Source organism: Magnolia sinica, chromosome 3 (genome assembly GCF_029962835.1).
Source record: "Magnolia sinica isolate HGM2019 chromosome 3, MsV1, whole genome shotgun sequence".
In the NCBI taxonomy this organism is placed as follows: Eukaryota; Viridiplantae; Streptophyta; class Magnoliopsida; order Magnoliales; family Magnoliaceae; genus Magnolia; species Magnolia sinica.
The window spans coordinates 4,709,006-4,727,229 of NC_080575.1; the positions used below are offsets into that span (position 1 = coordinate 4,709,006).

At 39.0% G+C, this 18,224-nt stretch overlaps 1 protein-coding gene across 3 annotated transcripts; it reads right to left on the bottom strand.

Moving 5' to 3' along the window:
* Positions 1-1,046: 1,046 nt before the first annotated feature.
* On the bottom strand, positions 1,047-15,491 carry LOC131239344 (SWI/SNF complex subunit SWI3A-like). 3 transcript variants are annotated; one of them, XM_058237010.1, is made up of 7 exons: positions 15,334-15,491; positions 14,649-15,220; positions 6,107-6,598; positions 5,520-5,689; positions 5,351-5,400; positions 1,391-1,551; positions 1,047-1,284 (listed from the first exon to the last, which is right to left on the bottom strand). In XM_058237010.1, the coding sequence occupies exons 1-7, from the start codon at positions 15,410-15,412 to the stop codon at positions 1,087-1,089; spliced, it is 1,722 nt and encodes a 573-aa protein (XP_058092993.1). In that variant the 5' UTR covers positions 15,413-15,491; the 3' UTR covers positions 1,047-1,086. The 3 variants fall into 3 exon arrangements, 2 of the variants coding, with proteins under 2 accessions (XP_058092993.1, XP_058092995.1); XM_058237012.1 differs by having other exon boundaries at positions 1,048-1,284; positions 6,107-6,595; XR_009168140.1 differs by lacking the exon at positions 1,047-1,284 and adding an exon at positions 2,707-2,834 and having other exon boundaries at positions 1,414-1,551.
* Positions 15,492-18,224: the final 2,733 nt, after the last annotated feature.

The window sequence follows — 18,224 nt, forward strand, 5'->3', positions numbered from 1 at the left end:
TTAAGTTGAAACAGGAAACAACTCAAATCTGAAAATTTTCCAGATTAGGAACTTTCTAAAATTGGAAAGTTTCTAAAATTGAAAACTTTCTAAACCTGGAACTTTCCTAAGTTAAACCTAAAAATCAAAACCCTAATTTGATAACTCGATCTAGATAAAAACTATGCAAGCCTAGATTTTGATATCAAATTTGACGAAGGACAGCCCTAATTATGATGTATGCTCATGGACACAATTAAACAGCGGAAATAAAAGGAATAAATGATCTAAAATTCTAACAGTAATCATCATAACTGAGAAAATCATAAAGGAAACATGCAATGGAGTGGGCCATCACCACAACCATGGATTATGGAATTCAATTACTACTTAGGTTGGATCCGGCGAGGGATGAGACCTCCCGATCTTGCATGGTCACACGCAATCGATCAACGAAGATCACTAGTCCGAAGAATCAAGAAGTTTCTCGGATTAGGGATTTGAGAATTTGAAGGTTTAGGGCTTAGATCGGTTCTCAAGATTTTGATCAGAGAAGGATTAGCCAAAACTGAAAAATAGAAGGAAAAAAATTATTACCTTGAAGAAGTTGGCGGGGCACAAGAAGAAATTACAAGAAGAAGATCAAGGGAAGAGAAGAATCACCATTAGAGAGAAGAGCGGAAAGAGGCAACCAAAGGGTTTGCTTTTCATTAATCAATAGTTAAAATTCGAGTTTAGGGCTTTAGCCCACTTAAATAAGCAAATAAAGATATAAAATTACTAAAACACCCTTATGATAAGCAAATAAACACATAAAATTACTAAAAGACCCCTAACTAAGTCAAAAAGGCACAAATAACATAAGTACGAGAAAGTTTAGGCGCTCGGTCTTCTTTCTCCAATCTTCCTTCACATGTGTCTTCCCTGAGGGGGGTCTTCTATATGTCCAATCACATGTGAAAGGTCTTCAGCTCCTCAATAGTCGCCTATCCACAAGGACGGCACTTGTGGTTGGCGCTTTTTTCGTTGGTACACCTTGAATGCACTTGTGTCGCATCACATTTACTTCCCAAGTTAATAGAACAAATCCATGATACAGAAACTCCATTACAACAAGCTACCTGTCAAAGACTTCACAAAACCGTAATCCCTATATCTTGGAATGCCTGCACGGAAAGCCTGTTGTAGAACATCAATCCAATCTGCAAATATGGACTCTTTTAGCTGTTGTATCTGGGCATATTCCTTTTCCATGATCAACTCCAGCTCCTCAAAATGCTTGATCTTGGATTGAATCTTATTCAGCTATTAACAGCAAATGCAAACAAAGAAATGCAAATCAGTACTCATCTTGAATGTGAAGCAGAAACAGGAAAGAAGAAGAAGAAGAAGAAGAAGAAGGATCAAAAACCTGTGCTTCGATTATAGTTGCCATTAGATGCTCTATTTCCCTGTCTTCCTGGTCTGCTAGTAACTTGGAATGAGCAGCTGCCGCTCCAAAAGCTGTTGCAATGGCAGTTCTGAGATGCAACGTCGAAGGGCCTTTCTTCTGTGGGGCAGCCTCTAGTGTTTCTGTGAGAATACACATCAGAAGAGCGTATGGATGAAAAATGCTTAACCTGAGTCATTTATCTCCAGTAGCACCATGAGTGTGCAAGCCACTGTGAAAGATCCAGGCCGTTCATCAGGGAAGGGCAAGGCCCGCGATAGATGCAGCCTCGCTAAAAAATTAAGACTCATCGTTTATCAGGTGGAATGCATATATACATTGAATGTGGATCATTGCTCTTTTCCAACTGTCTACTACTCGATTCATGCAACTGTGGTTTCCTGGTTCCAGGCCCACTTGATGTGACCAGCCTGATTTTTGGGTGAGGACATGCAGCTGTGGATGCCCCCAATGAATGGCCCAGATGTTGCACATGTGAAAATGTTGAATGAATGGCACAGATCTCACACATGTGCACATATAGGGTGCCTATGTTTGGTGATAGAAGATGTGCAACTGAACATAGCTTTCCTCATAATGCATGCGATGTCAGTAGTTTCCTAGTTCCCCTTCAAAAAGGCAAAAAAAAGAAAGAAAAGAAAAGGCCATTATCAACATTTCTTTATTTTTTAATGGGAATCGAATTTATATATATATATATATATATATATATAGAGAGAGAGAGAGAGAGAGAGAGAGAGAGAGAGAGAGAGAAAGAGATGCTAACCTATGCACCAGTTCTCACGAGAACTCGTGATAACTTTTTGAAAACTCATTTCCTGTGATATAAGCCCAAAATCTGAACCGTTCATGTGATGCAGCACCCCATGGAACCCCCAGGCCCAACTTTTACCCTGATCCAAAACTTTTGTGGGCCATGGAAAAATGAAACAGTTTTCCCCCTTGATTTGCCTCCTTTTTTTTTTCATGGCCCACCAAAGTTTTGGATTAGGGTAAAAGTTGGGCTTTGGGGCTCATATCACAGGAGTTCTCAAAAGGTTCTCACGAGTTCCTGTGAGAACTAGTGCGCAGGTGAGCATTCCTCCACAAACACACACAACTGAGGCTTGCTTACCAGTACATCCAGCAACCATATCAGACTGAACAAGATCTTTTGCAAAGATCACTACGAACGATCAGATCAGAATGAACTAGATCTTTTGCAAAGCAAATCACTACAAACTACTATTGTCATAATTTACCAAACCAAAACAAAGTATAAAGCCTTATCCACACACCACTTGATTTCATGCCTAAGGGAATTGATTCATCCAAGCCATCTGATCATCCACAGAGGGCCAAAATGGACACACTGCTGGCTGATCAGGTCCATCCAATTAAAGAGCAGGCCATCTGATAGAAAAATCTGGACGATCAAATCAAGAGTCACTGATCCGATCAGATAATTCCAAAACAGTAAACAGTTTTGGGGCCCACTAGTCCAACCATAGAACTTTTCTAGTGTTTACATACAAACATCACAGAGAAATAAGGATCAGCACAAACCGTACAGCCCTTGTAACATTTGGATTTTTATATATTACTTCCTCATTAATTTGGTTTTTATATCTACTTAGGTGTGACCCACCTGATCAGAACTATTCACATAATCACATGTGGACTGTGGACTAACCAATACACACACATGGGCCAACTGATCATTATAATTTCATATTCACATGAACCATCCAATACATAAGATGTGGGCCGCAAGTAGAACGGTAATTCATATACGTAGATCTGGTAAAGTATTAATTGATCAGTAGAGATTCATAACCTTCCATCAATTCATTTGTACTCATGCATCACATGTATGAAAATTTCGCAAACACAGGAAAAATCAAGTCTGATTATAATTTGGATCACACAATTTATGCTTTGAAGTTAAAATTCAAGTTTGATCACATTAAATAATGGGCATACTTGTCCTCTTGAGAGAGAGAGAGGGAGGGAGGGAGGGACATCAATGGATGAATCTAAGGGTCTACAGACAATAAATGGATTTTTTTGGATATATCAAAGTCCAGATTGACAAAGGAATTTCTGCATGGTGTGATAATGTATTGATGGTTGAATAAGATGAGACAACTCGACGGATCAACCAACGAAAGGGAGCAATGGAGGATCAAACAATGGATGGATACTTGGAAACAACTGAAGAAGTGGCAGAAAGTTCAACAGTCAGATTGGCAGATTTTAAAAAGGGTATTCAAAAGACGAACTTGAGGCCATATCAATAACATTCCAACACCAACTGGAGTGGATAGTCGGGACAACTGGTTAGATAGAAGACAGCGAAGATCATGACTTGTGCAAAGGCCAAGGAAGCAATAGCACATGCTAATATGGGGTCAGGTGACAATTGAGCAAATCTTCGTCACCATCTATGACTGAAAAATAGTGAAGACATGATATATGCTGACACATGGCCTGTGACTCGCACAAACTCAAGGAAGAGTTCCTTCAAGCCAGGGGAACTGATGCATCCAGGACATCTGATCATCCACATAGGAACCAAAGTGGAAACCCATTGTTGGTCGATTGAATATCAGGTCTATCCAATTGAATACCAGGTCATCCAAAGGTTCTGATTGACCTGGCTTACACCAAGTGTTCACATTTAACTGATTACAGATCTGGACCACATCATGAGTCCTGAAAGAAAACATAGGATCAATGTTTTAAATAGCAGTAGCATGTCACGTAACGCTCGGCCCTTTGTAGCATGTCGCATAAATAGCGTAGCATGTAGCGTAAGCTACACGCGATACTTCTATTTTTTAATTTAAAAATAGGAAAAATATGATAAATAGTAAGAAAAGGGGGGAAATTATAAAATGCCTAAAAGATGATTCATTTTTTATTAATTATCATTTATCAAAAGCCAATCCACATATATAAACAAATCAAATAATTATCACGTCATCAACTTTCTAAGCAAACAACTTTAATTAATAATGTCTAATTGAAACCACAAGTCACAAGTATGAAAAAAAATAAAAATCCCACATGTTAAAAGTATCAAGTACAATACAAGTGTCACATTCCTCAACATTAGATACGAAGAAAACGTAAAATAATTATACAAATAATACATTGTAGTGTACGCTATATACGCTACATGCTACATAGCTGTAGCGTATGCTATGACCCCTGTAGCATAATGCTACAGGGGATTTACACTATTTACTACGCTACATAGTGTATGCTACGAGCATATTTGAAACACTGCATAGGATAAATCAAGTGTGATTAGACAGCAGGGGGCCACAGATCCAATCAGATTATCCCAAAATAGTAACCAGTTGAATTATGCGACCCACAAGTCCAACCACGCTGCTTCTCTAGGGTATATAAACAATAAGGGTTTGTACAGACTGTACAGCCCTTCAGTCCTATATTAGTATGTATTCTTTTAATAGAAAAAACCTTTCAAAAACCTTTTGATAGAGAAAGGATTCTATACTTAGTTGCTTTACTTCTTTGGATTCTTTCTTTTATTACAATTTTTTAAGGACTAGATTAGATTCAGTAGGGAAATTTATACAAGGAACAAGGCTTTTTAGGTTTTTGTATGCAATGGCTATACATGCAAATCCCTACGTGTGAAACCGTGACACAATTATGCTGAACTAAATTGAGTTTTCTGTAGTTAATGTTTCTAGAAGAGTGGCTATTCCTCCTTCGTTCTAGCACCAAGACTAGAAGGTTATTGTCTTCTCCAACAGTCCATCATTTGGGCCTATATATACTATAGCATCCACTTGGAAGATTTTATCTAGAATTGCAAGTCTTCATATTTCTTCAAAAATTTCAATTTCCTTCAAGTTTGCTACATCAAAACCTCATGCTATGTAAAGGTATTTCAATAGAGACAGTTACCTGATTGTTTATGGTCCTCTTCTGTTTCCGCATCTTCAACTTTAGGGACTCTGTAACAGGTGGGGAAGAATAAGGCAGAATACATTGTCTTTAGATAAAAATGTCCATTTCTTTTATAAAAATTTTACAGTAAGGTGTAACTTCATGAGCAACAAGACCGAAAGCTAACCTCACTGGCTCGGTATTATCAGTAGGAGACCCAAACTCATATGTAACACTATCCTGTTCGGCCTCAAAGATCTCCCTAGCACACGGGTTCTCATCGCACAATGTCGCAACAGTGGCATCAGCTGCAGCAGCTGCAATATGTGGTCCAACTACTGTAGAAAGGAGAGCTACCTAACATGAACATTGTTAGTTTTTTATGCAGAAACATTGTTACAAATTTTACAGACCCACTTATAGCTCCAACATGTGTGGCACATCCAACCATAATAGGCGTTGGATGGCTCCATCGTGTCAATGTCCTAGCCTAAACAAAATTCGGACTGCAGGTCCAGTCATGGGTCATACATGTAAGTTGAATGCGGATCGCCAGAGATTTTATTTTTTAACCCTCAACTATTTTCATACATGTTTTTGCCGACCAGAAGATGAACCGGCCCATTTTTGCACCAGACATCTCTTCATGCAGCACCCACCTGGTGCGCAGCTTCAATGGGGCACACATGCCACATTAGCACACAAGGTAGCAAATAGGCAGGGACACATGTAGTGGGTGGTGTTTAGAAGTAGCAGATCTCTGCAAATGAATACCTGTTTCATTAGAGAACTACCAGCATCTGCAAAAGAGGTAACACATCTTCGCTTCGGAGGAGGGTCCTCGGTCTCACCCCTTTCAATCTGCTCAGTCTCACTTGTATACTCCTGACGTTGCTCTTCGATTTTGATGGGCTCTTCATTCTCAACCGTAGCATCTTGCATCAGTTTAACATTGCCTGTGTGACTAATCAAGTTCCTATCATCACCTTTAACACTGATGGTTCCCAATATATGCTCACCAAACGGTAACTGTATGAGCCTCGAAATACAATCGAGTTTACTCTTGGTTCGTACATGTTGAGCAACAGCATTCCAATCATCTCCATATTTCACAACAGCCTCTAAAAGAAGCAAAGTCTCTTCATCAGTCCATATTCCATGATTTCCAGTAACATCCGCATCAATGAACTTGAAATCATCTGCCAACTTGCTGTCCCCACAATTCTCATTTTCAAAGCACTTTGCACATATTATTGAGCCCCTCTGCTGGTAGGAAAAAAAGGAGATCAGAGGATTCATAATCATTATAAACATATAAAAGAATATAGACCTGAAAATAACAAGTCCTTTCGAGACCTCAAAGATCCTGAAATAACAAGAGAAGTTTGTCTCACCTTCAACTGAAAGAAATAAATGCACAGTTCAACAGCATAGGTGACAGCATATTAGATGGGAGAAGATCCAGTCCTCCCACTTTCCATACCATACACAGGCATACATGTATACAAGGATGGCAGATAAGGAAATGATGCACGTAAGTGCTATTGTCAGAGTCATGCATATCTATGCTGGGTGCTATTGTAAGGAGCCCTAATAAGGGTATGGATAAACACCCCTTCCCTAATAAATGCACAGTTCAACAGCATAGATGACAGCATATTATATGGGAGAAGATCCAGTCCTCCCACTTTCCATACCATACACAGGCATACATGTATACAAGGATGGCAGATAAGGAAATGATGCACATAAGTGCTATTGTCAGAGTCATGCATATCTATGCTGAGTGCTATTGTAAGGAGCCCTAATAAGGGTATGGATAAACACCCCTTCCCTAAGATAAAATCCATAGGGGTTTTGAACATTAAGGGCCTATCTGTTAGACACATGAAAATGGGCTCATCCCATTTTAGTCAATAATAATTATGTATTAGAGATCATGATCTCTAATACATGATTATGATTGAATCCCTAGTACATAATTATGATTAATTAAATGGAATTATTTATTAGAGATCATGATCTCTAATGCATAATCATGATCAACTAAATTAAGATTAACTCATTTTTAGGCGTCTACCGAATAGGCTCTAAGACTTTTTTTAGTATAGTGAACTTAGTCACACCAATTCAACCTTTAGATAGGAATGGTTGCCGAAAGAGGATTCATAAAGCCATGCCTAAATAGCTAGAACAAGGCTATGATGATGATGACAGCAGCAGCGATCATGATGATGATGACAAATTGTGCCAATTCATCTACAATCTGACTTTGGAGTTGGGACACTGTTAAGGAAATATTTTAACATGATTTTACTGGATTGAGTTATGGAGCTGAAATGATGATAATGAGATGTATGAGTGGCACGATGAGACAGGAAGGATAGAATTAGATATGAATGCATTTGAGGGAGCATAGCAGCAGCACCAATAGGTAAGAAGATCAGGGAAACTAGACTTAGATGGTTTCATCATGTGCAATAGAGACCAAGAATTGGGCCAGTTAGAAGTGAGTTGGTGCAAGTTGAATGCTCGAAGAGGCAAGGGGAAGGCCCAAAAGGACATGGGTTGAGGTAGTAATAAAAAGCCTTGATTAATATGTTCTAACTAAGTTAAAGCCCTTCATAGAGTGGAATGGCAGGACAGGATTCGTGTAGCCGACCCCAATTAGTTGGGATAATGCTTCAATGATGACGATGATGACTATACTTAATGAGTTGTAATCAATCCTTGTCATACCCATATCATAAGAACTTTGATTTAGAGCATCCACTGTATTTGATACTTGTCATACTCCATACCCACACCCATAATCACGTAAGCAAATGAGGTCAATGTGGCAAATAGCAAAATTGAGCATGATGACCATTTTGGCCAACTGCTACTCTGCTCCATGCAAATATAGTAACTTCCAATTGCAGCCTTAAAATGATGTTTGGGAACAGTTTCCCATCTATATCAATATATCATACAGCTTTGTCGGGTACTTAAGAATGCCTGCCAGGAGTCCTCTTTAAGCCTAACTGATAGGATCAGTAGAGATGTTTAGGGGCCAACTTTCTATGGAGGAGGCTTCTAAGATGGAGAGGGCTGAGTGTTTCTTGAATATGGATAAGATATAAGACAAACAAAACTTGACCTGACCAACCAAACCAACCCGAAAGTCCAGGCTTCTAAGATGGATAGGAGCTGCAGGTAGAGGTAGCAGAACTTGACCAGACCAACCAACCCAACCCGAAAGTCTGGGCTTGGATCAACCCATTTACCATATGGGTTGGGTTGGGTTTGGTTTATTATTTCTCAACCAAAATTAAATGAGTTGGGTTTGGGTGTGGTGGGCTGGACCCGGCGGATCATGAATATGGTCCATCCGTACTTCCTCGCTAAATGCTAATAATAATAATTATATATATATATATATATTGTAACATTGGGATTTTTATATATTACTTCCTCGTTAATTTGGTATTTATATCCCCATACCTAACTGAATAAGCCTTTTGTTAAGATACCTCATTAATTAGGTTTATTTTCATCACACTACTTTCTGTGAGTTTTTCCAAATTCCGTTACGTTAGGTAAGCTTTTTATTTATAAATGATAAAAATGCTCCTCTTTATTAAATGAGGAAGCAAACCTTGTTATTTTTATAAATGGAAAAACTACCCCTCTACATAAAATGGTGTGCGTATGTGTTCATCTTGTCCAACAGGGTCCCCCTGCTAGTGAAGTGGGACACAACATAAAATGGTGTGTGTATCCTCCTCCTCCTCCTCCTCCTCCTCCTCTTCTTCTTTTTATTTTTTTACTTTTTAACACTTGCCACTGACAAGTGACAACGCACCCTACATGAGCGAGATCCAAGCTATTCGTCAAGCTATTCCCAACCTCTAAGACTTCTTGGCCCAATAACCAGGCTGGTCTAAGGAGACCAGTTATGTGGCACACGCATATAAAATGAAATTGACTGATAAAGAAATTGCTGACGATCCATATTTAATACACACATGTGGCCTGATTTTTTTTGGCTAAGTTATGTTCATGGTGGAACGCAAGTGATGAAGGTGTACATGTATTGGCCCATCTGGTACAAAATCGTCCATTTCATGCGAGTACACCAGGAATAGTTTTCAATATAGTAAAGAGAGGAGATCCAGTGCTAGCAATATTTATTTGAATTAGTGATCGAACTTTCATTATCTGTACATTAGTGCACATCTACGAGATCCAGAACTTTCATCTGTCAGCCATACCTACTGATCAAAGATCAGTTGAGGATTACAAACAAACAGTTAGGGAAAGTTCCAACCAATGGTCAATGTTTATAGCAAAAGTACATTAGATGAACGATCCCGATACATTGCATGTGTTCCACATCTAGACAGATAGAGACATTGACTGCTTGGGAACTAATTCATATATAAACATTTAGAATATATGGGCCAGCAATCTAGCATGAAATAATGTCTCTTTGATAGAGTATCTATTAAGATGAGAATACTCTCTCAAAGGATGCATCCCGTATACATTTACAAAAGAAGAGGGTTTTGTCATGAATTTATACACACGGCATTTTCATCATCAATGGAAAAAGGTTACTTAATTAAACTGAAGGAAGAGAAAATTAACAGAAGGTATTGCCATGAGAATAAACTTACTTAATGAGGTAGCTTAATGAAAAGTTTATGTAATTTGGTACCGGAGTGTAAATACTAAATTAACGACGTAGTAATATAGAGCCATAAACTTGGTTATAAGGGTTATAATTTGGATCATAGTAAGGGTTTGATTCTATATAAATTAATAGTTCTAAGTATATGATTGAAATTTTTATATTTTCTACAATATTTTATATTCTTTAATTAAATGGGTCAAATAGGTTGGGTTTGGGTCAACCATTTACATATGGCTTGCGTTGGGATTGAGATTTTCAACCCGCCCGTTTAATAAATGGGTTGGGTTTGGATTGGATGCATCCTCGTCATGACCTGAACTCAACCCGACCCATTGCCACCCCTAGCTGTAGGCCACCTCCTGTAAATAACTGACGTGGGACTAAACCCACAAGACAATGACACCAAAGAAACTAGCCTGGATATACATCAATAAAGCCCAAGAGATTGTTGAGGTCGTATTCTCAACATTGCTAACCAATGTGGGAATAAACCTACAAGACAATAACGCCATACAAATTAGCAATAGATACATTAATAACCACTAGAAAAGTGTTGAGGTTCTGTTCTCAACACTTCAAGTCACACTAGACAACTTGGTTTCTAATGTGACTATTTCAACCGTAGTAGCCTAGTGATGAGTGGTCAAATTTGTTTTGTCCCATCTCTTTCCCTTGTTTGCTAAGGGTCACATCCTTTATGCCTTCAGATAGGCCAAATAGATTACAATCACTATATAGAGTATAGACACAAACAGCTCCATACTCACAAACTGAGATTGTGTTTTAGGTGAATTTCTAACATCTATTCATTCCATTGTTTTTCAAGGCTTAAAAAAAAAGTGTGGCATTTTGAATTTCTACAAATGTTTGCACCTAAGAAGCATGACGCCAGTTGGAAATAGTGAAATCTCATATGAAAACACAAGATCCCTCTCAGGCACGCACCCATGTTCCAGATCACATCATGATGTTTCTCAAGAGAAACAAAAGGACATAAGCCATTCCAGCAGTTACTTGTAACGCACATTATGTATATAATATATTCTGATTAGAAGTTACCCAGCCGAGATGCTAAATTGTCAAGTAGGACCGACGTTAAAGAGTATCAAAATCTTCTAACAAAATGGTTGGTCCGTTATTTTTTCCTCAGGTGGTCCATGCAAGATAGAAACCGTGATGAGCAAATACATCTGGATACCAATCCAGGAAGCAGAGATATCACATTGCAACTCCCAAAATCTAAGAGAGGGATTTGCAAATGGTATTTCATTCAACAATTTAACAGTGAGAAAATTGCTCAACATTCAGCTCACACAATTGAACATTTTTAAAACATATTTTACAAGCATTTGAACAACATCTAGCACGAGTACCTGCTTCATTATCATACTGTGATCCCATGTAACTTGGACACAAATATGTGCATGGATGTCAGACGACATGGGGTGCATCATATGGTGCCTTTTAAAAGTCAATTCACCAACACATTTGTACAAACATTTTAAATAATAGAATTTAGACTTTAATCGCATATGGCAATTATTTATATGTAAAGAGTTCCAAAGATTATTTTTTTTTTTTGAAGGATAAAGAGTTCCAAAGATAGATAACAATAACAATAAACCTATAAGTTAAAAAATTATTACAAAATAAAAGACAACAATAATTAAAGACCAATTTAGTTACCGTCAAAGTTGTGTTTTAACTTTTAATAAGCTATTTTGGACACACCTGTCCAGTTAAGGCTTGTCTAAATAGGCTTCCACAGACAGGTTTTTTCTTGTCTCAAGTCTCGGCCACTATTTGTCAAACGCCCTCTGATAGGCATGGATGGATAGGCACATGCGGCACCTGTGCGCATTTGGCACATGGACACATGTGGATATGTGGAGCTCGTGTAGATTGATAGTGGCACATGTCAAGCGTTCGAAGATTTACGGTAGCACATGCGGCACGCGTGCACACTAGAAGGCATGTGTGGACATATGAGGCGATTGATGATTGATAATAGCACAAGTAGCATGGTAGAAAGGTTTTAAAAAAAAAAAAAACCATAAGGTGTACTTTATATAACTGGATAAGTGTGCTGCTGCTATTTTATAGAGATTGCACAGTCCAGATAAGAGGTTACTTTGTGGATAGCCCTTCCTCCAATTTTACTGGAATTGGTGCCCAAAGATGGTTGATAAACCATGGAGCGTGCTGCTATCCGAATAAGGCTATTCAGAAATAACTTTTTGGGTAACCACATAGGCCTTAAACTAACAAATTCTTCATATGAGTTCTGTCCAAGAGTACTGGGGATGCATCCACATGGCACAATTTCAAAACTTGTTGTCCATGTTACATTACGCAGCAAGCACACAACGTGGGGGCATTTTCACACTGGGCTCGAGCGGGGTGGCATGTGGTATGCAAGGGCACACTCAAGGTAGGTGGCCCGTAGAACCCATGGATTTGGAGCCCGTGTGAGGCGTGTGGGTCGTGTGAGGTGGAACCCATGGATTTGCGGCCCATGAGGAGAGTTCGGCCCAAGATCTAACCTATGGATTTGGAGCCAGGGTTATGAGATAAATGGATTAATTCACCATGCTCTATCAGTTCGAGCTTTTAGAGCAAGTGGTTAATTGTCCGGCATCATACACTAAGCATATTAACGTATTTGGGTATCCTATGTTCCTGTTATGGAAAGAATAGGCAACTTTTGTATAGGTAGGTAAGCTAGACACAAACCGAGAGACCTCAATGTTGAACCACACCGTGTCTATGATTGACCTACGGTCTTGAACAATGGAAAGAATAGATCATACACATCGAACAAATGGTAAGCAAAATGCCATACGGCAAAAAAAAAAAAAAGGTATGGGAGATGTTTGTGTTTAATTTGGTCTTGATCATTAAAAAGAAGGTCAAAAATTCGTTCAAAGAAATGAAGACACAAAAAGTTCATAGAACGAAAAGTTTGGATTTAATTCAAGTTCGACTAAGAACACAATGGAATAAAAAAATATAAAAAAAAAACTTTTCATGTGTAATGTGTATATTATATATAAGGTCAAATTAGAAATCTTCAATTAAAATGACTGAAGTTCTATAGGCAAGAGCAATAATTTATATAGGTAATCAAATAGTGGGTTAATATCATTCTAGGACTCTCCCAAATACTTCCTTTTCAAGTGATCCCTATATAAACCAATCTACCCAGTTCTATCAATGGATGAGGACCACCAAGCTCTATTTGTTAAATTGCTCTTAAATTATTATTATTTTTAGATACAATGCATCCTTTGGGGGGAAAAAAGTCATTTCTAATTTGGTTTGCCACAAAAAAAAAAAAAAATTCCCCATCTTCTGAAATATAGGGAGTTTTAGGGCGTGTTTGATTTTCCGGTGAAATGGTAAATGCAGTGTAAAAAAGTAATAATTACTTCCCCCTACATTTACAACTTACCTGATTTGACTACTTACTTTTTGACACGAAAACCAAGAATATTACAAAATATCTGTGGGTCCCACTATGATGCATTTCGCTTATCTACACCGTTCATCCATTATTCCAGTTGAATTCATAGCATGAGTAAAAAGTTGAGGCATATCCAATACTCAATTGGATCACGTCATACAAAAAAGGGAATCGAATACTTACCGTTAAAAACTTTGTAGGGCCACTGTTTCTTTTGGCGTGGACTACTTGAGTGTTGGATCCACTTCATTTTTTTTTTCATGCTCCAAAATATTGTAATAAAACAGACTGACGGAATGGATATATCATTCGCATTACCTTGCAGTTCAAAAATTAAAATTACATCTTTTGAACCAATTTCACAGGCACAAATTCCCATGAATTTTCAAACGCAGTGAAATTGTAATAATTACTATTTCCCAGGTATTTCCCATTTCTTTGAAAAACAAATAGACCCTTAGACATTGAGGTAAATAAATAAATAAATAATCGAAGGATACTAGGCATTGAAGCATTATACAAGTTTTTCTCAAATATGAGAAGTTTTGTCAACTATGCATCAAAGTAACCAAGCTCCCCAAGATTTCAAGATATGCTCTCTCTTAACAGGGCATAGTACTTCATTTCACATCGGAATTTTTATTTTATTTTTTTTAGTGGTCACATTGGACAAATTCAAATCCACCATAATATCACAAACAAAGGAATCGTTGGATTGTGATGTATCTCGACAAATGTATAGTGTTTCAATGTGCCAATCCATACAAATCAGATCCTGGTTCAACAACCCCAGGATGGATGCAGAACTTACCAAAAATCTTCCAGACAAGAAGATCGTAGCAACATTCTCTTCTCAACCAACCATTTTCAAGCCAGTGATAGAAGTTTTTTTTTAAATCTTCCAATCTGCAATAATTTTGAGGCATCCACCATCTAAGGTGGGACCCAGCAGATCAACAGTCTGGATCAAAAAACAATGGCCCCACTTGCATGGACGGGAAATTCAGGAATCACTATATGCATCCTGATGCATTGGGCCAATATTTCCTCCACAAACACATTATCATCAAAATCAAATCACAACATATTGAAATATGACTAACAAAATACCCTTTATTTTATCCTTTTCAAAACAAACTAGCATCATTCTATCAAAAATTGAAAAAAAAATAAAATACCTTTACTGACTTATGATAGCCTGAAACGCAATCTCCCCCGCAATTCCAGCACCAATTCTGCCGACCTGCCTCCCCAAACACATCCGAATATGACGTCAGCGGCGGCAATCTCAACCCTCCACCCCCGCTGCCGCCGCCACCTCCACCAACACCCTCCGCCCCTTCCTCACCATCACCCTCTACCGTGGGGCCCGCCAAAGCCTTTGACGAATTCGGAAACTCCACAACCCGTACCCCATACGGCGACCCCTCCTCAACCACAACCTCACATCGCGGCACCCCCGCATCCTCAACCGCCTGATCGCCATCCCACGGCGACGAAATGCCGAAATTGATCAAACCCCATCTCTCCAAGAATCTATAGATCTTATGGATGGCTCCGACGTCGCCGATCAAGCATTTGCGAATGTCGGTAAATACGAGCCGTCGGAAAGGGTCTTCTCGGTATTTGTTGATGATGAAGTCTCTGTATTCTTTGTATATTTTGGGGGTTTTGGAGATTGAGGAGTTGTTGAAGAATTCGCTGTGGGCGAGTCTTTCGTTGTGGTGAATTTCGTCCCATGAGAACCAGCCTGAGGTGCGCCGAGGTGCGTAGGTTAGTTATAGTAAACACTTAGAGAGACAGACACACACACACACACACACACACACACACACACACACACACAGAGAGAGAGACGCTTACTAGAGTAGTTTGGGATGGTGTAGAGTTCGTGGTCGGATTCAGAGTCGGAACGTCGCGGAGGATCGTCGGCAGTCGGCATCTCGGAAGAGATGGGGAGAGACGATGCTCGGGTAGCGTGGCTTCATCCGCAGGCAGTCAGCAATGCACGCATTTTGGCTAGTGACGCTGCCAGTAGCCGGATGGCTAGTCGTCGGTGTTATGTGGGCCCACCATGATCTATGTGTTTTATCCACATTGTCCATCCATTTTTAAATATCATTTTAATAATTTATCGCACAAGTGAGGGATCAAAATCTCGGGTGGACCACACCATGGGAAAAGAGTAGTGATTGAACGGCTACTATTAAAAACCTCCCAGGGCCCACTGTAATGTTTATTTGACATTCAACCGTAGATTAGGACATACAGACCTGAATGAAGGCAAAAAAGAAAAAAAAAAAAAAAAAACAAATATTAACTTGACTCAAAACTTTTGTAGCCCAGATAAATTTTTAATTGCGAGGGTTCAATTAACACTGCACGGCTCACTTGAGATTTTGATCACCCTCTCGTACCATTATTAAATTATCGGCATGTATGAGACACATGTTGAGGTGTGGAGTCAGCACACCTAGGCACCTGTTGTAAAATGGAAGTTTTTTGCCATGTTGCTTGACCAGTCATGGGGACTGCTCCACTCAAAGTTCAGAGAGTCATGTTTTTTGTTCTCGACCAATCGAGATCCTGACTCGACTAGTCATGGGTTATGCAGATTCTGTGCGGATTTGGTGCGGACTGCAGAATTTTAAGGCGGTTTCGTAGAGGTGCGGAACGAAAGTTTCATAAACTATAAATAGAGGTCCTAGGGTTATTCTAAGGTATGCAAAAGGGCTTTCTAAAGTAAGGCTAAGGCGTTTTCTATATGTCCAAGGTGAGTATATTGCTTGTAACTTTGTTTTCTTCATAATGGAAGTTTGCACCCGTGGTTTTTTACCATTATAGGGGTTTTTCCATGTATATTTTGTCTTATGGTTTGTTGATATGCTTGGATTCTACTTCTACATTATATTTCTTCACGTTTATCGTTTATGGGTAAAACCGGAGATCGGATCTCGGTTCACCTGCGTTATTGGCGTGCTGCGCAACAACTGGTATTAGAGCTATTGGTTTAGTTCAAGTGGGAGCGATGACGGAAGAAAGAAAAACTAGAATTGAGAAGTTTGATGGTTTAAACTTTGCATTCTAGAAGATACAGATGGAGGATTATCTGTATCAGAAGGACTTCTATATTCCTCTAGGAGGAAAAGAGAAGAAACCAGAGAAGATGACAGATGATTAATGGTCTTTATTGGATCGGAAGGCGTTAAGAACGATCCGACTCTCTTTGTCTAAGAGCGTCGTCTTCAATATATCTAAGGTGAAGACCACAAAAGAATTAATGCAAGTTCTAGCTATGATGTATGAGAAACCCTCAACGTCCAACAAAGTTCATTTTATGAAACGGCTATTCAATATGAAGATGTCAGATGGTCGGAGCATGACTGAACATCTAAACGAGTTCAATACAGTCACAAGCCAATTGGAATCCGTTGGCATCATTTTTCATGACGAGGTCAGGGTGTTATTGATCTTGTCCAGTTTGTCAGACAGTTGGGATGGTTTGGTGATTGCCGTGAGCAATTCTCTAGGGTCGACAAAGTTGAAATTTAATGATGTGGCCTGTTTAATTCTCAGCGAAGAATCTAGAAGAAAGACATCGAGAGTTTTAGAGGATTCGGGGAATGCTCTAAACATTGAAGGAAGAGGAAGATCGCTGAATAAAGGAGGCAATAAATACGGATGTTCTAAGTCGAGGAAGAAGTCCAAGGGACTGAAAGATAAGGATGCGTGTTAGCACTACGGGAAGAAGGGGCACATAAAATGTGATTTTATGATGCTTAAGAAACAAGAAGAAAGCTTTCAAGGTAGGAAGGATTCAGTAAATCTATTTGAGGAAAGTGACACAAAAGCGTTGATCTTGTCTCTTGATGCGAGGAATGAATCTTGGGTCATAAACTCGGGTGCTTCGTTTCATGTCACTTCGTGTAAGGAAGTTCTGCGTGATTATGTGACTTCGGGAGAGTCTACTTGAGTGATGATGAGCCATGTAGTATTGTTGGAAAGGAAAACGTTCATATATGTCAGAAAGACAATGGTTTTGAAATTGAAGGATGTCAGACATGTAGCGAGTTTGAGACGGAATTTAATATTAGTAGGGCAATTGGCCAATACCGGATATGTGACGAAATTCACTAGTGATTCCTGAAATGTCATAAAAGGTGCCTTGGTGATATCTTGAGCAAAAAGGAAGGGACTTTGTACGTGACTTCCGGATCGTATAGTTCACTCGCAATCGCATCAACTGGAGTGAATGGGCAGTTATGACATCAAAGGTTGAGACATATGAGTGAGAAATGGATGAAAGTGCTATTGTCAAAAGGGAAGCTACCAGAGTTAAAGTCTATTAACTTGAAATTCTGCGAGGACTGCGTGTATGGCAAGAAGAAGATGGTAAGCTTCAAGAAAACAGGACGCACTCCAAAGACGCATCTGTTGGAGCTTGTACACACTGATGTGTGGGGACCGGCACAGGTATCATCTCTTGGTGGTTCACGTTACTTTGTTTCTTTTATTGATAATGCTAGTAGAAAATAGTGGGTCTATTTCTTAAAGCACAAATCTGATGTATTTGATGTATTTAAGAAGTGGATAACAATGGTAGAAAACGAGAAAGGTAAAACAGTAAAATGTCTCAGATCAGATAATGAGGGAAAGTACTGTGATAAGAGGTTTGAGGAGTATTGTACAGCAAATGGAATCAAACATCAGAAAACGATTCCAGAGACACAGCAGCAGAACGGTGTGGCTGAGCG

Bases quoted from the DNA above. Each gene is read 5' to 3' on its own strand.
- LOC131239344 (XM_058237010.1), bottom strand. From the start codon at position 15,412: ATGCCGACTGCCGACGATCCTCCGCGACGTTCCGACTCTGAATCCGAC. The intron at 15,221-15,333 runs GTAAGCGTCTCT...GGCGCACCTCAG, and splicing joins CACCATCCCAAACTACTCTA to GCTGGTTCTCATGGGACGAA. The intron at 6,599-14,648 runs GTATTTTATTTT...TTTTCCTACCAG, and splicing joins GCTATCATAAGTCAGTAAAG to CAGAGGGGCTCAATAATATG.